Source organism: Gobio gobio (genome assembly GCF_949357685.1).
Source record: "Gobio gobio genome assembly, chromosome: 10".
Lineage (NCBI taxonomy): Eukaryota > Metazoa > Chordata > Actinopteri > Cypriniformes > Gobionidae > Gobio > Gobio gobio.
The window spans coordinates 35,798,558-35,826,157 of NC_137116.1; the positions used below are offsets into that span (position 1 = coordinate 35,798,558).

The window sequence follows — 27,600 nt, forward strand, 5'->3', positions numbered from 1 at the left end:
CCTGCTCCTGAAGAGCTACCGTCCTGCAGATTTCAGTTCCAACCCTGCTCCAACACACCAGTCTGTAATTATCTAGCACCCTGCACACCATGATTAGCTAGTTCAGGTGTTTTTGATTCAGGTTGGAGCTAAAATCTGCAGGGTGGTAGCTCTCCAGGACCAGGGTTGGACAGTAATACCCGGAATTTATGACGTTGTGGGGACTAATGTGGGGAATTTTGGTCCCCATGGCATGAGGAAACATTCCTTTAAGGGTTAGGTTTAGGGCAGTGTTTCCCAACTGGGGTGCCGTGTAAAAGTCCTTCAAATATATATTTTTAAAAAAATTCAAATTTTTCAAATAATTATCTCTTTGTAAACTTTGTTCAATACATGCGAGTGCTGCCGTATGTTCGAATATGACCAGTAATTTTCGCCGTCATCACCCGGGTTTAGTGCCAGAAGACGTGAATGAGAAGACTCGCGCGCTGTGAGAAAATTTGTCTCTGTGCACTCATCCGAGAGCGCGCACGCGTCTCACAGCGCGCAAATATTGAGTTCTCTTTCAAGTCTTGTTCTTGAACGGACAAACTCACACAAAAAGTATGTCAACATGTCCATCTTGATGAGTATTCTAGCAGACATAGTCTGTATATGCCTTAAGTAAACTTTATACAGTCGAGAAAGACGACGCATATCCATGCTTTAGGTCTTAAAGGGGCAGTAGCCTTTACTGCTGTCTGTTAAATGTCAAACAACAAAAGACAAGGACATCACTCACTGCTCTTGATTGAATAGCTTTTGTAAGTGTAATAGGATTAATCTTTAATTTATACACTCAAATATGCAATGCTATTTTACATTCGATCAATTTCTGTATCTGAAAACTAATGTTAGACAAACCTGAAAAACCTGAAAGCATAGTTTATTTTATTAGTATCTTTACTCAATAGTATTTATTTGTGCTGCTGCTTGTATTTAAATTATATGTTCTTATTCGTTTTTTTTATTTTTTATTTGACGTTAGTCCCTTTTTTCCCTGAACATAGCAAATACTGAACCGTACCGAAACCGTGAACCTAAAACCGTGATACAAACCGAACCATGAGCAAACTGTACCGTTACACCCCTAGCGTAAAGGGTGCCATGACCGAAAAAAGGTTGGGAAACACTGGTTTAGGGGATAGAATGCACATTTTGTACATTATGTCAAATATGCAATATACACATGATATGCATCAGTATAGTAGGCTAGAATGTAGGCCTACACTAGAGGTGTGTTTGCACGTATGTTTCTATTTGGGTGTGTATATATATATATATTATATATATAAAATTACATACATACATACACAAAACGTTTTTGAGATTTCTCGATTTAGACTTACAATAACATGTAAAGTTTTACAAAAATACAGACTCATAAGTGGCTTATTCGAGTCATGATATATTACACTACAACTCCCAGGAAGTCTTACGCAGAAGACGTGCATGCGCTGATGTGTGCTTACGTGATGACGCAATTTTTGCCTCGTTGGAGGGTGATTTCATCAGGAACAGCCTTTCAAGACAAAGAGAGAAGGCACTTCCTATTTGTTGTATATGTCAACGTATCTTGTTTCGGTACAAGATCAACAGAGGTAAGAATTTATTTTACAGCCTTTTTAGATGGATATGTCCGCAAAATTCACCTTTCCTCACAATTCAGTTTGTAAAGCTGTCAAATGTCAGACCTGCCAGATGCTTTACTCCAGATGCTTTATTTACGTGATATAATGTATTCCATGAATCATAAATGATTCCATGTATCATTTATCACAGCATTTTATTGTTCTATTTTATCTAGTATTATTCCCAGATAGCAAAAAATATCGGCACGGCTTCTTTTTGCCGCCGGCCCTAAGCTGTCGGCTATAGGTGCGTCCCGCTGGCGGTGTTGAAACGTTTGCCGCCGAATACGTCACTCCCATTTCTTGCGAGATGCCGCGGCCGACTAGCCGGCGGGCCGCCGGCTTCATTTTCTCTGGCGGTTGCCTCCGCCTAATGGACCGCGGCCGGCTGGCGGCAAGCCGCTGTGAAATACAAGGATTTCTACTCTCAAATTCGACCAGCCACGTTGGCTATGTTTGGCTTGTTGGGAAATAGAGTGGAACTGACAGCATTTTAACTAGTTCTCACATTTGAAGCGATTATAAAATCATAATAGCCTATATGTGAATTATATCAAATATTAGTTTTTTTTGCTCCAATTAAAGCCATTAGGGTTTATAACAGATTCTTGACTCTTGATTCCATGATAAGGTTAGGTTTAGGAAATTACATTTAAATTTTCACTTGATTATTTGCATGTCGAGTGTGTTTAAACAGTGTTGGTCAATTTGACCCATAATGGATGTAATACTTTTTTTTTTTTTTTAGCATAATAGGAGGGTTAAGAAAGTTTGAAAGTTCATTTTAGGATAACACTTATTTTTGTATTGCCCTTTTTTCTATTTCTTTTTGGACTGACTTTAAAATAGACATGACAAAAAATTAGAACTAACTTCATGACATTTTACTTTGTTTTCAAAACCCATATTTTTCTGAAAAACAAAAATATATTATTAATTATTTAGGAAAAATTCTACATTCATAAGACAAGAATAACTCAAAAGAAGCCCTCTAATATTACCTCTTATAAAGCTGATTTTTACAATATTTGAAACCCTCTCAAACATGAGGTCGCAAAACAAAAAGCTTACAAAAACAGAAACCTGAAAGCTTTTCAATTTCATGTGACTGCCTTAATATTATAAAGTATTTTCTATCTCAGAATTCTTATTTTTATTATTTATTTTATATACAGTGTTACATTTGTTGTTATTCTTTGTTCTACATATTCGGAACTGTACCACAATGCTTTATTGTTTTTATTTTTCTCTCATTGTACTTTTTGTATTGTACTTGTCTATACATGTACTAATTTAAATAAAAATAAAAAAAATAAAAAAACAGAGAAGTACCTCCACCGGCCGAGAGGGGCAGTATACCTAAAAAAGGCGGAAGACAAACCGGTAAAACATACAGATTTACCAACAGCGGCCGCTCATCACATGGTTTTAGTATTTGAAGAGAGGAGATCAGAAAATATCCTCGACTACGAGCGTTTAAGTAAGTACATGTTTCCTTTTTGTGTCACACAATATTATGTTCATTTTTGATGTATATACCGGTAGGTTGTTTTAATTAGTTTGTTCAGACACGCACGCTGATATAGTGCACAATACACAGTGTTAGCTAACACGTGCTGTTTCGCCTTTTTTTACACACTGAGTTCAAGCATGTTCTACATGTTAAAATGTATCTAGCTACTGTAGGTAAGTTAGCCAAAGCTTTACATCTAGAAAGACTTAAGTTTAACTTTTGGTGTTTTCTAACAAAACAGAATGATGTATATAGGTTATTTAAATTATTTTGTTAGTCCGAACAAGCATGCTGCTAGGTCAGTTTTAGCAAGTGTTAGCTAACATGTGCTTTGTTGCTACTGTTCTTCTAGCATTTAAGGTCATTTATGAGTTATTTCTCTGAACTGCTGTACTTATTATGTTTGAGGACAATGCAGTTTACTTGAATCACTACACTGAATGAATACATTTTACTGTTCCACATTTGGCTGACCAGTTTTTCCCCCCACAGCATAGCTACTGTATATTCTGTATTTAACGTTAACAATGCGGTTTTGTTCACATTTTCTTGCAGATACCTTGACCAGAGCACAATCGGTTATCTTCATCCAAGAGACCTACTATTGGACAATCGTTTCGGCTTTCAAGGTAAATAAATTGTTAGTCACAATGTCTAGTTACTGGGCTATAAGGAGAAGAATATTGAAAGGAGTTGAGATGGACAAACAGGAAATTGCAGATGTTGGAAACTTGAACAGTATGGAAAATTGTGCCTGTAGTTGTTGTTTTATATATATATATATATATATATATATATATATATATATATATATATATATATATATATATATATATATATATATATATATATAAATAATTAAAATAAAATATTTTTTATGTAGATTTCCAGAATGAGAACCAAGCCCTGAGGGAAAGCAATGCACGAGCAGGTGAGAACATGCACTCTTTCTTAAATTTTACTTTTTTGACTGTGATGTAGCTCCAAAATTACCAAATGCCTTTCATTTTGTAGCTTCGGATGACAGCGGCTCACTTCATGAGCAGGTGAAGCAAGTTGGGACAATGTTGACGACGTTTGCTCGTACTGGGCAATCAGGTACAACTTGCAAACAACACCTGTGGTTGTTGGTTTAATTCCCACTGGGGCCACCTGTACATGTAGTAGACCTAGTTGTAAATGTCATAGTTTAGTAGTTGAGGGACCAGGACTGACTGCTTTATTCTTTTATTCTGTGAACCCCTGTAGGTGCAGATCAGACCCTAATGCTGCGACGTCTTGGAGAGTTTGGCGATGTTGTGCGTAGCATGGACAACAAAATGGACACTATGCTGCAACATTTCAGTGCCAATGTGTCTTTTGGAGAGTTATCCCTGCCAGGGGGTCTGTTACTCCCCCTAGACAACCCATTTGGCGTTGCTTGACTACTTGCTTGGCTAGTTTGAGGCAGGATAAAGAGCTCCAGTAAGTGTGCTGATTTTGTTTATAATGCTGTAGGGTAATCTAAAAAGTAAAATTTAAGATTGTACACTGCATATTCTACAGTCTGAATCACAGCCTGTCACATTTTTATATTTATGTATGAGAAGCTTCAGAGAGATGTAATTTGTAACACTTTTTTGTATTTTCAGCTTCGGTTTTTGGCAATCAAATGTGGGAGGGACCTAAAGACAACCGTGTGGCGAATGCTTTAGAGTATCTTCTCTAATCACCTTTCCATTAATACAACCTGGACGGGTGTAGGGGATAAAGCATGTTTTAGAGACATGTTCCTGAAGACCATTGTTCAAAGTAATATATATATAAATATATAAATTTGTTATATATTTAAGTAGATGTGTGTGGCTTTATGACATTCACATGGAATGACAGATCTGTATTTTCTACAGGAGCCATCCGGAAGAACCCGGCAACCCAGGATGCCACTGATGAGGCGGTCCAGGTTAGCGCTATGCGTTACCTGAAAGGAGCATCTGATCGTGAAGGTGGAAAAAGACGCCGCACAGCTGAGAGGGACCCACAGCCGACCTCTTACACCTAGGCTGACTACTGACACCTGGAACCCTTTCTTTATCCTGCAGTCAGTAACATCAAGACCCCTAAAGAAGCCAGAAGTTTCAGTCTACACTCACCCAATCCACACTGTTCACTGTGGAAATTACTTTTTTTTTTATTCCCTGTGACCCTGCCTTGAAGGCAGCTCCTTGGATAGATATGGGATGGCGAGGTTGTTTGTCCTTTATATAGGCGCACAAGAAATCACTGAAGATAAGCCAATTTGCGCTGCCTCATTCTGGAGGTCGGGGAAAACCGGAGAACCCATAGTCAGGCTTGTTATAATGTTCTGTTCTACTACTGTTCTATTCTTCTCCAGAGCTTTACTCTAAATTATTACCATTTATGCTATTGTTAGAAATGGCTTGTTAAATGTGATGTTATACCTCGATTTATTTGGTATCCTGCACATTCTTTGGTACCAAATATCCTCATTATTTGATATAATATTTAATGGTAATTCTTTTCATCCCAGAGCTGACCTATTTGTTATTAACAAATATTGTGTTATAATTTGCTTGTAAGGCTGTTTTTTTTTTTTTTTTTTTAAACCAAAATTTAATTGGAAACATGCAGGTTCTTTAGTAAAAATGTTTTTTGTTATTTATAGGCCTATTTAAGCTTATTTATTGTCTGTTATATTTAATTTATATTATCTTGTATCATTGACAGTTAATGTACTTTGAAATGTGGAATAAAAATGCCAAATGGGAATTTATCTGGTTTGTTCAATTATTATCCATCATAAACTGCATGTTACAAATATATGAATAATAAATAAATATATATATTATTTATTACACAATAAGCGGAGGCAGATCGTTCGAAAAAAGCGTTTGCCTCCGCCGGGCCGCCTTCTGGTATAAAGGCGGCGGAACGGCGGTTTGCCTGCGGGCCGGCGGCGGTAGGAAGGCGGTAGGAAGCCGGCTGCCGCTTTTAAAAAGCGGCTGCCGCCGGCGGTGCGCCGTCAAACGTGTTTGCGATTACGCAATTCTGACGCTTCTACAGCCGCCGGATCACCGCCGGTGGTCCGCCGACTCATTGCTATCTGGGTTAGTGTTAGTATTGTTAGTATCAATACATTTGTCAATTCTGCGTAACATATTGCCACTTTGTTGAACATACAGGAAATCGGTTCATATAACCAAATCAGATTCAAATCATAAATGTATCGTCGTGGCACTAGTAACAGTTGTTATCTGTACCGAGAGCTGTCATCGTGTTACAGTAGTATTTCCGGCAGGTTTTAACTGGAATAAAATTATTTCTCACACACAACCTTTGTATGTTTACGATTGTGACTTATAACACGCACTGGACTAGCAATGGTGTAAAGTTGTTAGTTGTCATATGTGTGGCTTTGTTTAAGACGGAATTACAGTCACATGATGGGTGGGCGGGGTCTGAACTTGATCGAGCTGTCAGTGCGCAGTGTCACTGCGGATCTACCCTGTTTTATATGGTCTCATTTGTATTTATCTAATTCTCTTTTAGATGTCATTAAGCGAGGATATGGAGAATACAGACCTGCTTGGTCTAATCTTCCCATATGGAGACCCAGGATCCGGTGATCTGTTCTTCACAGAGGGGAATAACTTGCTAGATGATTTGCTTTCTGGGCAAGATGTACGTAACCTTCATGTGCAGTGAGCTAAATAAAAACTATTTCTATTTTCATGTTTTTCTCGTGTAGATGCTATCATCTATTCATCATTATCATCTATCTAGTCAATTATATGAAACTGATAAAAAAGACAATTCCATGTATATTTTTTATTTTAAATACATGCTGTCCTTTTTAACTTTATTCATTAATGAATCCTAAAAAAAAGTATCACAGGTTCCAAAAAAATTATATTCAGCAGCACAACTGTTTCCAATATTGAGAATAAATCAACATATTAGAATTATTTCTGAAGGATAATGTGACACTCAAGACTGTAGTAATGGCTGATGAAAATTCAGCTTTGCATCATAGAAATAAATTCTATTATAACCATTATTTTAAATTGTAATAATATTTCACAATATTACTGTTTGTTTCTGTATTTTTGTACACAAACACACACACGTGTATACACAAACACATATATTATATAAATACAAACTTTTATGTTAGATGCGATTAATCGATTTGACAGAACTTTATATATATATATATATTTGAAATATTATTATATAAATTATATTTGTATTGTTACTATAATACTTATTGTAGTTGGTAATGTTTATTAATGCTTTATTACAATTTATTAATAATATTTTATTGCTGCAGATGCTGGATGGAATGGATACAGAGGACTTTCTCAGCAGTCTTCTGGGTGAGGAAGAGTATGGTCTGCCTGTCAGCTGCTTGTCTCAGTCCCCTCATGGCAGTGACAGCGGCATCTCTGAGGATACCACCCCCCAAAGTCCACATGACGGCAGTGAGACAGACACCGTCCCCAGCCCAGGCCTGGAACCCCTGCTTTATTCCGAGTGTGTGACGGAGAGCTACGAGGCCCAGGTGGTGCAGACAGACCACTGTTACACCCTCCCACAGGACACGGACGCCCTGCTGAGTGTCCGCTCGGAGAATCCTGAGTCCGATGTCTTCATAGATGTTGGTAAGGTAATGCTGTGGTGGGCTGTGGTGTGAACGGGTGCATGAAACATTCTCGTTCTGTTTATGTGTTCAAAATGGCTCCCAACTTAAGTTTATTTTCGTCCTGTCAGATGATTTTGATGTCAGCATGGAAGATGACTTCTCCCCTGAGCCGCCCTGCTCACTTACGATTGAAGACTCCACACAGAATAGCAAACCAGAAAACCAGGTACATTTCAAATGATCAGACATAAGGCTGTGTTCACACTGTCAGCAAAAAGTTATTTTTTTATCCGATTGGAATCTGATCAAAATTTTTGACTGTCCACACTGTGTATCACAACTGTTCGGATCTGAATCATGTGTTGCGTGGATTTCTTCTGTTTTCTGGAATATCTGCTTTGGTTTCTGTGGTAATGACGATGCGTTAGTAGGCATATATCGCTGGTATGAACGGCTTTATTCCATGCTGTCGTCTCCACCGGTATCAAAATTCAACATGCCTACATTATACTGTCATTTTCTACTTGAGTGGCAAAAACATAACCTTGTTTCTGCAGCGACTTTCAGCATGTTTCCTGTAACAACGTCTGACATGTTTACGTGGCGTGAGAAAGTGACATAAACCATGCCAAATCCTATTAGAGCGATGGATTTCAAACCACTTATGAATGTAGCTCAAAACGGATTTGTAATATTTACTGTTCACACTTGCTAAATATGATTAGATTTGGATTGACCGTCTGAACGAGGCTATAATGTGCATATTCTGTCTCCAGTTCCAATTCAAGGAGATTGTTTTGACCGATGAGGAGAGGAGACTTCTGGCGAAAGAAGGTGCAAGCCTTCCAACTCAAATGCCTCTTACAAAGGTAAGAGAAATGGTTTCTGATTTATGATGGTTTCATATTGAGGTTTATATGAAATGCAAAGTTTCAAATGCTGTGTTTCTTTAGGCAGAGGAACGGACCCTGAAGAGGGTGAGGAGAAAGATCCGGAACAAGCAGTCTGCTCAGGAGAGTCGCAAGAAGAAGAAAGTTTATGTTGACGGCCTAGAAAACAGGTTAGTGTGGAGACAGACACCATGAAAATGATAATGTCTCTCAAAATACAGGCAGCATTTAACATTTAACTATAAAGGTATTGCACAATATAATGTATATTGAATGTTTATAATTGTTGTAGCTCAGTTATTCATGATCTATAATTAAATCCATTAATACGGTTTCAGGAAATGTTATATATATTGTGCATTTAAAACATTTGATTGTTACATCATTACTTATGCTATTTATTTGATCAAAAATACAGAAAAAAAATGAAATATTGTATTTCTCAAATATTTGAATACATTTCTTTGTTTTGTTTATTTAATAATTGAAATGAATATGTTGTATGTCCACAGGGTGGCGATCTGCACTGCTCACAACCAGGAATTACAAAAGAAAGTTGAGATGCTGCAGAAACAAAACATGTAAGTGTTCATCATGTGTCAGCACAACATTATTTTCTATTTAATTCATCTTTGCGAAGGTTGTAATAATACCTAAATGCTATCAACTATAATTTTTGTTTTTGTATCGTTAGGTCCCTTATTGAACAGCTAAGAAAACTGCAAGCTATGGTGAAAATGTCCACAATGAAAACCACCACGACTAGCACTTGTATCATGGTGAGTATTCACCACTGTGACATTTTAATCTCTCAGCATTGGTCTTGAATGAAATATGATGTACGTGTGTGAACTTTCACCAGCATGTAATCTGAACGTTCTGTCTTGCATGAATACAATGGCAGTGTGGTGCGTTTCTTGACCTTCTTTGTTGTTACTTTTCTAGGTGTTCCTGCTTTCTTTTTGTCTGATCATTTTCCCCTCAGTCAATCCTTTTGGCAGCAGCAATCAGAAAGATCTCTATACGTCATCTACAGGTGAGCACAACGTTTGTCATTGTTCCTATAGGGTTGTGAGGAATGTTGTCCTGCGTGTTGTTCTATGATGTTTTGTTCTACTTATACAATAAGCATATACTTATACAATAGCATTTCAGTGATCAGTGGTGTACCAGTGAAATTTCACAATTCTCAATACCTATTTCAACACCACAGCAATAACATATTTATTTAAAGTCTGCATGAAACAGAAGGTACGATTCGATTTTTCTTCCCTATTGTGCCGTATATCCGAGTGAAACAGCTTTTCGAATGAGAAAAAATGTAGGGCGGGACTTGAATTTGTCCATCAGCAATTGATTGGATGGTTGTGGTTTGCTATTGCTGTGATCTCATGTGAGTGACAGGTTGTCCCGCCCTCACGCCAGGAAACACGTCATCAGAGAAGAGATTAATCTTTGTTTAAATATAATATCAACAAAATAATAAATCGTTATTTTGATGAAAGATTATGAGGGCACATTAATAAAAAAATAATAATGATGGGCACAAAAAAAATTTTTATAAGAAATACTGCAATATTCTATAAAAATAAGAATGATCAATTTTGATTTATGGGTGACTAAAAATATACAAATACATTTTTTTTTCAATAATTAATATAAATATTAACAAATTGCATTAAAATTAATAGCATATACCCATAAAAATAAGCATTGATTTAAGTTTTTAAAAATCAATATTCTAGTAATTCTGAATAATACATGAAAATAAAGATGCAAACTAATTAAACAGCTTTATGTTTCTTAGATATCACTGTAAAAATAAATTAAAAAAAATAAAATAAAAGCAAAATAAAGTTCTAAAATAAAATGTACATTTACATTTATTATATTGTAAAAAGTGCAGAAAGGGATTGGTGTCACAATATTTGGACCCAATTTATATTAGGTGGCCTTAATTTACAATTTGATACAATACACTTATTGTGTACATGCATTGTGTACATGCACGTTTTTACATTGTACTTACATTTAAAAAAATACCTGCATGTAATTACATCTATAATTCATTTCACTTCCCTTATACCTAACCCTACCCTTAAACCTACCCATACCACCACACCTGTCCCTAACTTTACCCGTATCCCACCTCAATATCAGCAAAAGTGTTTCGCAATACAATATGAACACAATAAGTACATATTAGTTAAGACCACCTAAAATAAAGTGGGACCCAATATTTTTTATTTTAGCCTCAATTTTATAACCAAGTAATTTAATAATGTGGTTTTCCACTGCTTTCTAGGGATGTCCAGAGCCCTGCGGTCTTACCCAGCTATCTTGAAAGAGGACATTATATCCACCTCTGCTAAAGAGGTGCCGGATCAGGATGTCCTCCTAGTGGCCACCATAGAGAATAACCAGGTGCTGCTGTCCGGCGGTCAGAACCACACACCTGACTACCAGCGGGTCGAGCAGTCTGACTCCGAGTCTGGTGTCAACAGCAACTCCTCCGCTGACTTCCCCGCTGCTGCCCAGTCCGATCTCAAAGCGGACGGAGCTCTCTCAGAGTCTCACAGGAACTCTGCAGCGCCTCCGGTGATCTACGACGGGCAGAGCAAAACCAAGGAGAGCTGGATGGAGCAGAAACCCACGTCGGTTATAATACAACAGCACCGATCTGATGAAATGTAGGAAAGCATCTAAAACGAACCTTGCTTTGTTTTAGATAAAAGATTCAGTATAGCCATTTCTCTTCATAGTAGCATCACATTCCGACCAATTTTCCTTTATTTTTATCTTTTACATGGATCTACTGTCATGCTATAAAAGCACTTTTTATGATAGCCAGTCATTATTGTTTATTTTCATCTGCACAGATAATTTTTCAATGGAAACATGAAGGAGTTATATTGTATTGAACTCTGCATTGCGTCCCCATTGAGTTAGTACATTTAGAAAATGTGTTCATTTGTCTGTATTACTTGAGAGACATTTTATGACGTTTGGGCATTTAGTAAAATATTATTTTCCCTTTTTTAGTTAGGGAGACACTTGCTTAAAGAGATTCCACTACTGAAAAATGATCAGTGACATGGGAGTGTATTTAGATAAGGGAAAAGCAAATTTTTTTTGTAAAGTTTGTTTTCTGCTTGTGCAATTTTTTGTGGGTTAGAACCCCTTCCGTTGAACCGCTGTAAATTTAGCTTTAAATGTACCTTTTAGAGGGGGTTTAGTGTTGCACATTTCCACACAATAATAATATGGTGTTTATGTCTATATATGTACTGTATATACATACAAAACAAATGTCATGATCTGCTGTGTCAGAAGCATTTTTATGTCATTTTTTATGTTGATATTTTGTTTTGTTTCTTAAAAGACATTTTAGTCTTTTTTTATTGATTTCTTTCAACCTTTGGTCATATGATGCACTGATGTGTCTAGAAACTTGGAATGTTCATGGACTGTTTATTTCTGTCTTGATCATGTAATTATTCATTAAAAATTATCCGTTTACTATAAAGACATGCCTTTTTGTCATTCATCACAATGAAAACTGATACAAAGAACTAAGACAACTAATGAACAATAAAGAATTGTGTATAATTTAGATATGATGCTTATGATCAGGGCCGGATTAGCCATTCTAGGCACGTACCTGGAATTTAGACTAATATTTTTAAGTCATTATTTTACTCTAATAGTAAAACACTGCACATTACTACCAACTTTTAAATATCAGAAACCTCGTATCTCCATACTTTGTCTTTTTTCCTCATACATCATTAATATTGTTCACCCTTCTGTGGGTTTTGCTAATATTTAACCAATGAAACGTTTTTAAAAGAGCTTGTGACTTAACCTCCTATCTCTATTGGATCCTCAAACTGCCAGTCAAACCTAATAACTCCACCTAACTCCACCCTGCCTCTATTGTGAATGAAAGTGCTTCACTCAGGTGTGTCAAGGGTAAATAAAGTACTGGTTCTTTAAATAAGTACAGCGTTTTCTTTACTCAATAAACAATATATATATTAATAGTTTATGCAGGCCTATTTGAGGCACGGAGAAGAGTGTGGTCTGGCATGTGCAAAATTATTATTATTAATTTATTTTTAATTTTTAAATTTTAAGCAATATTGATGTGCACTTGGTAGGACAATCTGACGGGTAGGATGAAATGTCAGGACACCAGCCCTGCATATGATGCTACTAATTTCAAAACACTACTGGGATTCTTAGAAAGTGATCTATAAACGTTGAAACTAGGTCAATATTTTGTACATGTCCAAGCATGTTATTGCAACCAAACATGTCCTCTTTTGGCTGCTAGAAGAAAATGCAAATCAACACAAATTAACCTATAGAAACCATAATTATCATGTCTGAGACTTTAATGCAAATGTGCTGAGATGCAAATCTAGTGTAGGCTACAGTGGGCTTAGGCCTATATACATTTTTGACACACAAAAAGTCATAGCCTCAAAAGAAGCTCATATATTGACAAATTATCATTGAGTACACATTTAAAATGTGAAAACGCTCAGATATTCATGAGCAAGAGTAAATTCGAAGAATTTAAAATTCTTTGGAAAGATGATAAATCGGTGATGTAACTTCCTTGTTGTACCTGCAGATGGCGCCAGAACATCTCGCGTCGTTAGAACATCTGCTATCATTAGTTCTGCACCGGTGGATTTGAGGAGGAGTAGCCTACCAATAAATCTATTGATATTATTCCACGGTCGATCATCAGGTGTACAGTTTTACTGTGGTATCCTGTGTATCATTTCAGATGCATGAATTCGTGGAGTGTTTAACACGAGCAAATACTCATTCCTGCTATTTGAGCTGAGGAGCAAATGTGTCTCTTGCATCTAGGCCACACTGCGCTATATGCACAACCGCTAGATGCCGCCTTACATTCAGTTTACAATGTCTGCAAGAAATACCACTCATACGCCCCAAATCTCAATGGTTTAATGAAAGATATATTAGTAAATACAGCGTTTGGTGTATTATTAGAAAGATGCAAGCAGACACATCAAGGCATGCTCTTCCCTGCTGCAGTTTAAGAGTGGTCTGTACAATCCTGACAATCACAAGTGCCTAAAACCTCTCTAAAACCAGACTGAGACCATAAGACCAGCAAACCAAATGCTTGTTATCAGGGTACTGCATGCAGAATTAAAGAGCTTCCAATAGTCTACACCGGTTTGAAAAGGTTTTGATGTTGTAGTCTGATGTGCAGGATTCAATGTTGTTTGCTGAATGACTGATTAATTGATTAATCTAACAATGTTTACCGTTTTAGAAGTTGTATTAAGAGCTAAACAGGTTAAGGGTGAGGTTATCTGCTATTTGTATTTATTTATGCATGTATGCATTGAACTATAGCTCACGTCCATCAAGTAGGAACAAAAGTTTTGGCTCTTGATCTCATTGGGACACACTTCTGCAGAGTGTAACAAAGCCAGGGGCAGGTGGGACATGGGGCTATTATTCCTGCTTTAAAGCCGGCTAAGCAGTCATTGGCACACGACAAAGACACGTAAATTAGGATGACTCCTTTACAAATGCAAAAGAGTGGCGTGTGCCTCACTCACCAGTCTTTGTGTTTGTGTGTGTGTGTGTGTGTGTGTGTGTGTGTGTGTGTGTGTGTGTGTGTGTGTGTGTGTGTGAGAGAGAGAGAGAGAGAGAGAGAGAGAGAGAGAGAGAGAGAGAGAGAGAGAGAGAGAGAGAGAGAGAGAGAGAGAGAGAGCGTGCGCGCGCGGGGTCATGTTTTGCTTACATGTGGGGGGCAAAATGTACCCATAAGGACAGTAACCCTGCTGAATACATGGAACAAACTAGTTTTTAGCTGGTTTAATCTGGAGTAGCTACTATAACAACAAGGATCAAACACTTGAATTTACATTGCCAGCCATCAAGTAAATAAATATGCTAAATAAAGTCTTCATGAAAATATAAATGTTTGCCTTGAGGCTTATGATTATGGATTATTAAAATATGATTACAAAAAAATAGAAATCAACGTAAAAAACACATGTGCGTGAAGGAGTTCCGTCACAATATGCAGCATATATTCTTATATTCTTCTGAGATGGGCGATTAATCAATAAAATGAAATCAACAACATCAACACAGTTTGTACCTAAGCAGTAAGAAAAAGCACGAGCCGTGCTCTCTTTGTGTTGTTGATGGAGTGATATTTGAACACCCACGTGGGCTGTTTACAGTCAAGTCACTTGCATCAGAGTCATTTACATACCCCCGTGCCGCCAGCCATTCAGAACCGAGTATGAGCGGAATGTCCGCCCACTGCCGAGAAACTCCGCTGATCCCGTATAAAACACAGTCAGCGCTTGATACGGCAACACACGAACTCACAGCTCACAGCAGAGAAAACGCACGCGAAACGCGACTTAACCTGGATTTAAACAATGACTTTTGAAGAATTTAGTGGACAAGATAACGCAGCTACTACTGGCGACAGGTGAGTGTCTTGTTCAGTTGATGTTGTTATCGTTATTTGTGTTTTTATCTATCAAATGGCACGTAAAGTATATGGACTAACAAGCCGGTTGTGTTCTCCAGAATGCAGAGTGCAGGAACAGCACTAGAGGAGCTCCTGGTCTCTGCTAAAAAGCAGGACTGTCTCACCGTTGGGGTATACGAGTCTGCGCAAGTCATGAATGTGTAAGTATCTGATTCCTATTACAGTCTTAGTAAGGCTGTTTTTAGTATTCATTAGGTGCACTACCATATAGAATACCATATCTTTTTTCAATTGCTTAGTCCTTTAATGAATAACAAGTTGCATCCTTGTGCACATATGCAAGCAGAACATGTTGAACCGCTCCCTAATCAATATTTCTCCTTTGTGCAACCTTAGTGACCCAGACAGTGTGGCTTTCTGCGTCCTGGCTACGGATGAGGAGTACGAATGTGACATCGCCTTGCAGATCCACTTCACTCTCATTCAAGCCTTCTGCTTTGACAATGACATCAACATTGTTCGTGTGAATGACATCGAACGTCTTGCAGACATCGTGGGCAGCGATCAGGATGAGGAACCAAAGGACGCACACTGCATACTTGTAACGGTGAGCAGATCTCCTCCTTTCCATTGCACCCACACCTACAATTTGTCAACACCCACATTTGCACTACATCTGCATGTGATATTAATATCGCTTCTTTTTGTTTCCTTCCAAAGAGCCCCAATGCTGACTCTTGGAAAGATTCTTCCCTTGAGAAATTGGGTTTGTTCTGTGAGGAGAGCCGCAATGTCTACGAATGGGTGCCTACTATTACTCTGCCGGAACGCTGATGGGAGATGCCTTTGGCATGTTCACGTGAACGAAACAAGTCGAATACATCCATCCTGAAGGGTACACCGGTGCAAAGCTAAAACGCTTTGAGATATTGTCTGGATTACCCACACAACGGGAAGATAAGTGGACTGACCCCGCGTACAGTTGGCCGTCCTGGAAAAGCTGAGGTTCAGATTTTTTTTCGGGACGAGCATGGAAAAGTCAAGGCTCCTGTGCCAAAAATCTATTGTGGTGGCATCATGGAGACAATAGAAGAGAAAAGGACAGGTGGACTGAGAGCACGTTTATGAGATTGGCGGAGGTGAAGAGTCATGGAATTGGTGTGATGTGGATTTTAAAGAGGAACCAAGTTTAAGTGATATTTTGAAGAACGGGCACTTGGGACGTTATCTGAAAAATATTACATGGACACTAATGTAACTTGTCTATTGTGATATCCTGGGGGGAAAATGGATTTTCCTATGGTATTATGAAGTTGTGCTTTATTTTGTAAAATACTCACAATGCAATGTCAAATTGTGGCGAAGAAGCCACCCTTTTTCTGCAATAAATGTTCAAATAAATACCTTAAAAATGCAATTATGGTATGTTTTTTTTTTCTCCCCCCCAAAGCTGTCGACTTGCAGAAATGTGCTTTATTTTCACCCAGTTACATCAGAGGAGGGATTTCAGGGCAGTTCAGGCTACATGAGGGAAAGAGAGGTTGCGATTGCACTAGAGAAACTGGCATCTCTCCAAGCACTGCCTGACCTTTCACCACCCATGCACCAGCTGCTTTCTTTAAACCGCTTGCTCAACTGAAGGGCCCCCTTTCAAATGGGGGTCTGACTTCTGTCATGTGTAGGTTTTGCACCATCCATTTGGAGCAGAGGAGGGGTAGAGACAAATCCGTTAGATGACTAATTGAGCTGAACTCGCCAAACAACAGTAGACGTTCAGCTGTTTTTACAGTAAAGGTTCTACATTAAGACAGTGTCAGTATTTCAAATGGAAACAAAGGATTTTAACATATTCTAATGTGCTATTTTTTTTTGTTGTTGCATTAAATAAAAATAATTATTTAAATTATTTAAAAAATATTTTGCATAAATTATAGTACATTAGTACCAAAAAAGTGAATGGAAATCTTATTTCTTTGCTGACTCCCTTTACTAGCTCAATTTCAACCGAAATGATTTTGTGCGTATGGTTTGTGGTTTACGAGAGAAAAGGTGCCAAACTACCAGTAAGACAGATACTCATTTGCGGTTTGTTTGATCTCTAGATACGCTGTCCAGTCAGCTCCGCAGCTCGCAGATTCAGAAGTTACATCACTGGAAATTTTCTGAAAAGAGCTGCATGTGTTTAACAGCAAACACTTGCACCAGGTGTTGTGCACTAATGGCAAATGCCCAAAGCAAAGTGTATCAAAACTTAAAAGAGCATTTCAGGTAGTGGCTGAAAAGTCTTTGTGCACTTGAAAGTCAACCGACAAGGAAGCTAAGCACATGCATGCACAAAGCAACACACACCTGCTTTTGAAAACAAAGAAGACAGCCGCTTCGCAAAAAAAAGAATCTTACACTCCCTCAGATAGTAATTGATCTTGGCAGTTAACTTACATTAATTCAGCTAATGCACTGAAGACAAGAAACTGGGTCAATTACAATGGAGGTACCATGGAGATCCCCTTAAGGTCATTCTAGTAACAAACACCCACAGACATTTCCTTTGAAAGGAGTGCCTGAAACAACTTTAAACATCTCAGTTGTGACAAATGACAATATTAAATATCATTTGACATTCATTTGCTGTGTGTATAAATACATGAACCAGAGAGTAATTAAAAACCAATTAGACAGGCAGACAGACAGCTCACTCCACAAGCAGAACACAAGGACTAGACAAACAGACACAATGGCTTGCTGTCTTTTCATCACAGCTGTCTAAGTCTTTGCAGAAACAGACAACCATTAAAAAAAAAAAAAGAGTCTGTCTGTTTCAAAGTGAACTCCTTTTTGTCTATCTGTTTCAAGTGTCGAATCTACACCACCACATTTACAGATTTCACACTTTTTAAAAAATTAAATGTTGTAATATGTCTACCCTCAACTGTCTGGTCATTTTTTCCCCACAGTCAGTGAGATTGCATTTGCTGAATGACTTAAGCAACTCACACATCTGTCACCTGCTCAACACTCTGCATGTGACTAGCGACGGGCTCTCACATGCTCTCAATACGAAACACAATCATATTTCCGCCCAAAGCATTGTGTTTTTTCTCAGAGACCAAGGGGCCTTCTGTGAAAACCACTCATTGAAGTTCCACAGTACTTTTCAGGAAACGTGAGTAAAAAGGTCACCAAACTTCCCTGTGCGTTTCAAAGTTTCAGCAATACACAGGCTTATAAACTGCACTGACTTGTTACTCCCCTCCGATTAAAACATTTTGTTTTTTTTCATTTGTGTTCACAGGTGCACTAGGCTTCAAAACACCAAGAAAAAAACACTTTACCCTGAAAACCCACTTTGCAGCTGGCTTGATGTCTGCAATGCACACATGCGCCCCTCCTTAGTAAGCCCTGCAGCTAGTGACTCAACCCAGACAGTAGTACTGGCATCTGTTAGCACTAACGCTCGCTCTGATCACAAGCCATAGACATAGTGTTCTCTGCGTCTAATGAATCAGGAACAATGAGATGTGCAGACTGTATAGATGCTCTTCGGTGTTATATTTTCACACATATGGTCATGATGGTAGACTAGACTAAAGGTGCAGTCACATTAGCGAAATTTTGTAGGCAAAAAAGGCCAGTTGTCTGTTGTCAGTACTGTAGATGTATGAAGCACAGCTCATAGAGAAGTCACTTTCAAACCGAGCAGGTTTATGTTGGTCAACGGGGTGAAGTTGTGTGACCTACTGAATCCGTTCAGTATTATTTTAGTATCATTGAGATGCATATAGTTTTTAGTTAATATTTGGAATTCTTTTTGAATTCTTTGAAGTTTTCTCTTTAATTTTAGTTAATGTTTTTTGCTGTAATGACATTTTTGAATTCGTTTTCTTTTCAATATCTCTATATTTTCTATATATTTGTTTTGTTTTATTACAATTTAAACTTATGAAAATGAGAAATGTTGCCTTGACAGCTAGCTGAAATAAAATAAGTGCATTTTTCTTTCAAATAACCAAAGTATTTTCATGCTTTTAGTTTTAATTAGCTATAATAACCCTGAACCTATTGCAAAATGTGCACAGGGAATTCTTTCAGCCTTACGCAAAATTCCAGCTCGTGTGGATTCCTTTTGAAATGACTGGATTTTTGCCAGTGAATATTCGCTGAGCAACCATAAATAGGATGGCACCTTAATGCCACGAATTCAATGCTTGTGCACAAGCTATTCAGAACTAATCAGTTGAGAAATAGCTTTTTCAGTCAGTAAAAGAAGATCGAAGCATGCTACACAACTCCTTGTCCAAGCTCTCCAGACTGGACTATTGTAATGCTCTCTCAGAACTTCCAGACTGTCAAACCTCTGCAACTGATCCAGAACGCATCTTTTGGTCTTAAATGAGTCGAAGAGAGTGCACGTCACACCTCTCTTCATCAATTTGCACTGGCTACCAATAGCTGCTCGCATCAAATTCAAGGCACTGATGTCTGTCTAGAGAACAACCACTGGCTCTGCACCCCTATACTTAAACTCACTACTTTAGACCTATGTGCCCGTTCTGCAAGTGAATGGCGCCTTGTGGTGCCATCCCAAAGAGGCACAAAATCACTGACCTTTACATTGACTGTTCCCTGCTGGTGGAATGACCTGCCTAACTCAACCCAAGCTACTGAGGAACAGCTAAAGACTCATGTTTTTCATCAACACATGACCCATTAATAATAACAGTTTCTATTCTACTCTATCTATCTATTTATTTATGTATTTTTTACATAAAAACTAGTTGGGACTAGTCAAAACACTTGCATATTGTTGCCCTATTGTTGGTTTGATTGCTCCTATTGCTCCCCTCATTTATGTCACTTTTGGAAGTGTCTGCTAAATGATTAAATGTAAAAAAAAAAAAAAAAAAAAAAAGTTCCGATATAGAGCATATTAGAGCTCAACTTGGCTGTGCAAATCAGTCTTTCCCTTTTTAAAGTTCACACAAAATTCAAATGAAAAATTCATTGTAAAAACAGATGAAACATTGAAACTTCAAAATATCTTATTTTGTCTTCTGCAGAAGAACAAATGTTTTTTGGTCAACTATTTCTTTTAAAGTTTGTAATACTGCATAATGAAGCCTGAAGCAAATCATGCATGCTTAAAGTATTGTGGAACAGATAAACAAACTCAGTGTACTTTTTGAATAAGCAGTACCTTTTTCCATTCCAAAGAAGTCTGTGATCTCCTGGATTACAATTGGCTACTCTTTATGTAACCCGCTCTGATCTGAGAATACATGAACTAACAGGCCCAGAATAGCATTGTAGCACCTGAGTACAGACACTACATTCAGGCCAGAACTGTGTGGTATGAGTGCGGTGCAGTGCCATGATATTCATGGGTCACATGCTGCACAGAATGTTCTGCATTCCTTCGCATTGATCTACTATTAAGGCAATACTGCAGGGTGGAAGACAACGTCAGCATTCCCGAAATTTTTAGGTTATCTTTTGAAGTCATGTGTCTGTGTAATGCCGTCATTGTGTGAAAAGCATGGCGACAAATTTGGCAGCGCTGCAAATGCTCAAATACGATGCCTAAATATGTTGGTATAAGCATGTATGTGCGTTATTTCAGAATGCATGAAATGACAGTATCAAATGCAGAACTGTACAGACACGATTTGTCCATACAGACGTGAAGTGCAGTAGGTATGTTGTGATATCGGCACTATGTGCCCCTCCACATGCCTGAGATATCTGAAAGTCTGCGCCAGATGCCACTGCAGGTACAGCAGATTGCCAAATGTGAGCTACATAAGGAGTTTAAATAAAATAACTCTCACAAAACTTTCATAAAGACATGCAAGAAATGTCTTCAGGATAATTCAGATGCCAAGAAAGAGAAGTATGTGGTGACATTCTTGAGGTATGTTATTAGAGTGTCTAAAGCATTCTGACTGGTATCTGGTTTTTGTATGCAATAAAGGTGTGTCCACATTTGCGACAATTGGGTGAAATGCCACGGTCAAATAAAGATCAATTGTCCATTGAAAATAGTGTAGCGATGGATGCGCCAAATTCACGAGACCAACTTGAACACGAGCAAATATGCATAAGGAACTTTTTCGCCCTCTTGCAAAACTCCAGAATGTGCGGATTCCTATTTAAAGCTGCCATTTTCTTCCCTATAGTGGCGTGTACATGTATATGAGTTAAACGGATGAAAAATAATGCAGGGTTTTGAGACACGTTAGGGCTATGGTTAGTTGACATGGCATCATAAAAATGAAGAGAGTGAGACGTAACCCAGCAATCAATTTTGTGTTTAAAAGACGTTCAATAGCCGTCAAACACAGCCTTGACAATCTAGGCTAAAACAAGGCAAAATTTGGGCTAACCATAGCCCAAGACTAGTCATCTACAACATGAACATGTCAAAATGAAACCAAATACCTTGTAATCACCTTGTAAACACCTTGTTGACTTTGCTTACATGATGGAATATTATACATCCCGCAAGTTATTTTGGCAAAAATGACATCCAAATTCAAGGTTATTTTGGCTAGAAGTGGGTTGCTCATAGCGAGACTATATCAGGTCTATAGTTAACCTAGACAGTGAAATGCTTGCTGTGTAGTTTAGCGTCTTACATGAAATACAAAAAAATTTGTTATATTTGAAATAGCTCTGTCAAATCGATTAATCGCGATTAATCGCATAAAAAAGTTTGTCTTTACATAATATATGTGTGTGTACTGTGCATAATTAATATGTATATTTGAATACACACAAATACATGTATATATTAAAGAAATATTTGCATGTATATACTGTATATATATATATCATTTATATTATGTATAAATATAAATATTTTATTTATAAATATTACTTTTTCTTAAATATATACATGCATGTGTGTGTATTTATATATACATATTAATTATTCATGGTTTATACCATGTATTATGATACAAACTTTTATTTTGGATGTGATTAATCGCGATTAATCGTTTTGACAGCACTAACTTGAAAGTGTCTTTTATGGCTGCGCTGCTTTTTCAGCGTAGTCACTTTTATCCACCGTGTCAAGTCTAAAGAAGATCAAGTTTTAAAAACATAATCTTAACACCCCGCGAGAGAAAGTGTCAGGATAAATTTAGGCCAGGAGTTTTAAGCAGCTGTTCTACCCAAAGCAGTCCGACTTACTCAGCTCATAGCTGCAATACAATGAAAAAAATTTAAAGATATAGAAGAAGCCCTCTGGAGAACATCCGTTCAAAAAGGAACGTACAAGTTGGGGCTCATAAGCTCCAGCAAAAACTGTCAACGTAATAGGGGTTGCAACAGAATTCATTGATTGTTTCACTGCACAAAATAAGACAAATGTCGGCACTCAGGAACAAGCCCAGTTTGTCTGTTTACAATATTACAGTATCACTAACTGATTTCTTGCCTGCTTGATTCAGCGAAACAGATTAAAGGGCCTCTCCAATTCACTAGGGATAGTTCCCTAATCCAAAAGGATAAGATAGAACTGTCTCAGTACAAGAAGCCCTAGACTTTAACAGGATTACACAAGTGTATCAAAGGAGTCTAGAAGCCTCACTGACTCCAGAGATCTTTATGATGGTCTTAGCTCCATAAAAGCACATGCTTGTCATCAAAGACATATGCTACATAACAAAGAGACAATAGAAAGACAAACACAGGGAAACCTTTTAACAGCTAAGCAATTACAGTGTGATCAACCAAATGACATGATCGATAGATCAAAACGAAAAGACGATTTACAGGTGAGTTACATTCTCTTGATTTTATTCTGTGCCTTTGTACACAGGCAGGTGGAAAGAGTACAAAGCAAACAAATGAACTAAAAATAGGCTGCAGGGAAAATAAAAAGGGAAAATTACATTTTGAAGCTGCTCAGTGAGGGATGGAAAAAGTTTTGTTTTCCTGACAGATGGATCTGAAAGGTCAGGGTCACCAACTGATGCCCTTGACATGTCCAAACAAGCAATAGTAAACAGCGAGACACTCAAAGCATGTTCTCTCTCTCTCTCTAGAATGCCTTTCCAGCAACATCAGCCTGATATTGACATTGATCCAGTGTGGAGAGGTTCCCCACCCTTTAGTTAGTAGCTTATATTATATTGGGTCATATTTAATACTGCATAACATTATAGAGATATTATATGCTGCACAACAGGTAATGCAAACTTACTATATGCTGCTCACATATTATTAGCACTATTAATATTTGAATGTAACTTTTTGATAAGCAATTCCCAGTTTGTCCAAAAACATAAAATATATTTAAAAAAAATTATAAAGAAATATAATGCCTTTAAATAATACAATTTTAAAAAGTAATATCCTGTACAGGTTTAAAGAAAACACCAAACATATGCACAGAACTTTTACCACTGATTAGCAATTTATTAAGATTTTAATGTAACTTTTTTTTTAAAATTAGCATTCACTAGTCATTTTAATTAGTTGTACTGGTCCAAAAAGCATTACAGGAAAATTGAAACAATAATAATGCATTTAAAGAATCATATATATTTATATATATGTATATATATTGTACCATCAAGTGCACAGGATGAAATTTGATGGAATATTCATGATTTACACAACTTTAATATGCACTTGCAGCTAGATACTTTTTCCAGTATGGTTGAATCATAATTTATCTGATGCAACACCCTGCCTTTAGTAGTACATATTATATTTCACCCGATCTCATCATTCCTGCTTCCTCAAAGAACGCTGTAACCCTAGCAACAAGGATTCTCCCTATTACATTCCTCTTCCCTTCACACAAGAATCTCGTTCCACCAAATAGCAAAACACAGCCCACTGTTGTTGTGCGGAGCCATGCTATTGCAGGAAAACAAAACTAAGCTTGCCTTGTTTTGATGATGTTGCTTAATCTGTGTGGATGTGAGAGAGTAGAGGGAGGGGCTGCCAGCGGAGTGCTCGTGGAGTTTTGACCAATCAGAAGCCTGGATCCATTGCCTTGCTGGTGTAGGGGTTGTTGCTGGTGGTAACAGAGCTCTGATTGGCTGTTGGAGGATTGCTCAACTGTGTCAAAGAGAAGGAGTTTTGAACAGAGTTATTATTGTTTTGATCAAAGAGGTGTTTTGATTAAGCTTGTTTTGGCTCAAAATGGGCGAGCAGAGTTTACAACCCCTGTGATGTCATTTGTGTTTATCATCTACCTTTTGCATCCCAGTGATCAGGGCTGCATCCCACATGAATCGCCTTTGATATCCAGGATAAACAGGGTCGTGTGCCACAGGTCAAATCTTCAAAGGTGTCTCTAGAATTCTCATTTTGAAAATATTTAACTTAGATTAATGCGTAACTGATTGTATCTTTAGGGCACAAACGTTCATATGACAACAGTCCTGTCAGGGTCAACAGGGTTTCCTCCGGCTGCCAAAGTTCAAGGGCGTTCAATACATACATAGACTTAGTCTTGTTTTCTCTGAGACGGTGCACACCGAAGATGCTTGGATGGGATGTCTTTGTCCTGAGATACGCTGTTGCTTTGGAGACAGGCTAAGCTGTTAGCCAATCAGAGGCTGACTGTAGGACTGTTGCAACTTTTATTATACCCCTCCAAGAACAGATCCTGCAGTACTGTAGTAAACATATTTATCAGTGTTCTAAAAAAAAATCACAAATGCAGAGATAAGTAGAGGAAATGATACTGTGAACTGTGCAGTTTATTAGTCAATATGTCAATAACGTATTGTCAATATAGGAAGGGAGAGTAATCTTTATTTATTTATAAACAGTTTAACTTATTAGCATAATATTACTATTTTCTTATTGTAATATGTATAAAACATTATAATACATTTATTCTACTTATTCTATATATAGAATACATACATATATATAATATATTGTATATAATATATTATATAATTATATTACATACATAATATAATTTATTGATATATAATATATATAGTTAGTAAATAGTATCTATATATATATATATATATATATATATATATATATATATATATATATATATACTATTTACTTTATAGTAAATAGGTTTATAACTGGGTTTTTTAATTTTTTGGGGGGGAGCATCTGCTATATTAGTTTCAGCTTTGAAGCATGTTTACAAACTGGCATTATGAAAGCCTTACAGGAAAAGTGCCATGTGACTCACAGTCTAGAGTTCACAAGTGGGAAATCATTTTATAACTTTCCTTACACTTACACTTAGATAATATACTCGACACTGAGTAAACTACAGGCTGTCATAATAACGCCAACAACAACAACAACACCAACAAAGAAACTGCAAAGAACATTTTATATTCCTTCAGTATCTTTCAAGATTACACAACAGTGTTGTAAACACCCTACTGCTGCTCTGCAGTGCATGATGTTGTGCAGGCGCAGGTGCTGCCATGTGTGTGCGAACGGGGACGTATGGCCACACATGCTGCTTGTGTAAACAACGACGAAATGGCTAAAAGCACCAGGCTTTCAGACGCACAGGATGCAGCTGGTAAAACTTGTGCAACACCGTGCAACTTAATGCAACAGAAAGAGACAAAAGAGAGTAAATACAGACAGACAGACAGAAGTTTTACAGGAAGTAGAAAGGTGAACCGGCTGCACTGTGGTAATAAGATAGCCATCCTGGTTGCCGGGTAGAGCTGAAAGTGTTTCATCAGCACACAGCTTGTGGGAGGATATGCTCTTGAAGCAGAGATGGGTGGGTCAGGCATCCCCTGCATGGTCCTTCCTCCAAACCTAATGGAAGGAGCACAAAGGCTTTGCCTGTGCCTGAGGGTCTGCAGTGGGCTGTAATGTCTTCCAAATTAAAGAGCCTCTAGTGCCTCTGTGATGGAGGGGTGGGCTGAGAGGAATCCTCGGACTGTATTAGAGGACGGCTAATGTTTGTGGACGTGTCTGTAGACCACAGTCTCTCATTTTGTGCAGAGGCTCTATCAGCTGGAAATGAACAAAAACAAGAGTCTGTTTTGTTATCTCTTCATTATTCACACTATTTGGAACCTTTTTAACTGCCTTCCCACAACACAATCTTGTATGATGACATTTTGCATAACTATGGTAGGGCCAGTGATATGCACAAATTAGTTTTGTTTATTTTATTCTGATAATGTTTATCTAAAAAATGATACAAGATAATATATGTGTCATTTTATATGCAGTCATATCTTCTGTTCTGCACAACTCTATTCATCTCAGGCTTAAAGGACCCTCCTCCCTTTGCACTCGTTCACCTTCATCCCTACCCTCCCTCCCTCCCTTCATGACATTTGGGGGTCCCTGGGAGAAGCAGATGGGAATGCGGTTCCACTAACGTTAGTCTGGAGCCCGAGGGAGAGAATCCCCATTCAGAGCCACACAGACAGTCTCCACTGAACAAGGGCTCTCAAAAAAAACAAAAAAAATTCTACCAGCTTTTTGTTCTCCAGGAGGCACATCCAAAGCAGAATTCTATATCTCTTCCCACTTTCATTTCACCTGTTTTCACCCTAAATACACGCACACGCACACACACACACACACACACACGAAAGCTGTGCGGAATTTGATGTGTTTTGGCTGTTAGGTGCATGAATGACATCAAGACATGCACAAGACGTGTATTATACCTCAAAACATGATATACACTGCATAAAAAATACTTTTAATGAGTATTTCATTGAATTGTTTTCTAGTAAAACCTAAAAACCGATGAATGCACTTGAGAGCAGTGTTAAGACATTTATTAAGATACAGAGACTTTTCATACATTGTATGATTTTTTTGCTATTTTAAGTCTTTCTGACAATGCGGTAATACAAAATACAATCATATGAAGATTGTCAGACGACAAGGAACTGTTAATGTCTTTACTAATATCTTTACCTACTAATGTTGAATCTTTTTTTTTCTTTAGACATCTAAATTAAGACAAACTGTACACTTCTGTTGTTTTAATATAAAGCTAATTATAATTGCTATAGACTAACCCAACCCCAATTTTTCTTTACAAATAAGGAAATCCCTCAGTGCCCAATTTTAAGCCAATTTTGTCCCAAAACTATAGTTTAGTACAGACACTTCAGTGTCAATGCTTGTTTCACCTTGCGGATAAAGTCCATCCAGTCAGACATTTCTAAAGGCCTTTATCTCCATTGACAGTCAAGACATGTCCAGTCAGGGTTTTTGTTTTGTTTTGATTGCTGTAATAATATCCAGTTGGACGCTTTACCTCCTGGAAATGTGCAGAAGTTCAAAAGATAAAACATTTAAAATCAATAATGAAAACACTTGCACAAAGTTGTCATGCAACAGAGAATGTACAAAAGCCACATTGCCCATCTTTGTAGTGATTGCTATAGCAAGTTGATCTTGTGCAGGAGGGACAATCT

The 27,600-nt window shown here is 37.6% G+C and overlaps 3 protein-coding genes across 4 annotated transcripts; all 3 read left to right on the top strand.

The window, feature by feature from the left end:
• Positions 1-1,439: 1,439 nt before the first annotated feature.
• On the top strand, positions 1,440-12,220 carry creb3l3l (cAMP responsive element binding protein 3-like 3 like). 2 transcript variants are annotated; one of them, XM_079827819.1, is made up of 10 exons: positions 1,440-1,619; positions 6,712-6,843; positions 7,493-7,823; positions 7,933-8,030; positions 8,581-8,673; positions 8,758-8,864; positions 9,207-9,275; positions 9,389-9,473; positions 9,640-9,730; positions 11,000-12,220. In XM_079827819.1, the coding sequence occupies exons 1-10, from the start codon at positions 1,479-1,481 to the stop codon at positions 11,386-11,388; spliced, it is 1,536 nt and encodes a 511-aa protein (XP_079683945.1). In that variant the 5' UTR covers positions 1,440-1,478; the 3' UTR covers positions 11,389-12,220. The 2 variants fall into 2 exon arrangements, with proteins under 2 accessions (XP_079683945.1, XP_079683946.1); XM_079827820.1 differs by having other exon boundaries at positions 1,508-1,619; positions 6,712-6,863.
• Positions 1,704-5,929, top strand: LOC307132819 (uncharacterized protein; the record flags this gene model as incomplete). The annotated part of the gene is made up of 7 exons (XM_079827396.1): positions 1,704-1,756; positions 3,655-3,791; positions 4,046-4,093; positions 4,177-4,260; positions 4,411-4,626; positions 4,794-4,953; positions 5,052-5,929. The coding sequence occupies 5 exons, from the start codon at positions 1,704-1,706 to the stop codon at positions 4,584-4,586; spliced, it is 498 nt and encodes a 165-aa protein (XP_079683522.1). The 3' UTR covers positions 4,587-4,626; positions 4,794-4,953; positions 5,052-5,929.
• A 2,833-nt stretch (positions 12,221-15,053) lies between the features above and the next one.
• On the top strand, positions 15,054-16,611 carry gadd45ga (growth arrest and DNA-damage-inducible, gamma a). The gene is made up of 4 exons (XM_079827390.1): positions 15,054-15,193; positions 15,295-15,396; positions 15,593-15,803; positions 15,917-16,611. Exons 1-4 carry the CDS (start codon positions 15,141-15,143, stop codon positions 16,028-16,030), a joined length of 480 nt encoding a protein of 159 aa, XP_079683516.1. The 5' UTR covers positions 15,054-15,140; the 3' UTR covers positions 16,031-16,611.
• The last annotated feature ends 10,989 nt before the right edge of the window (positions 16,612-27,600 follow it).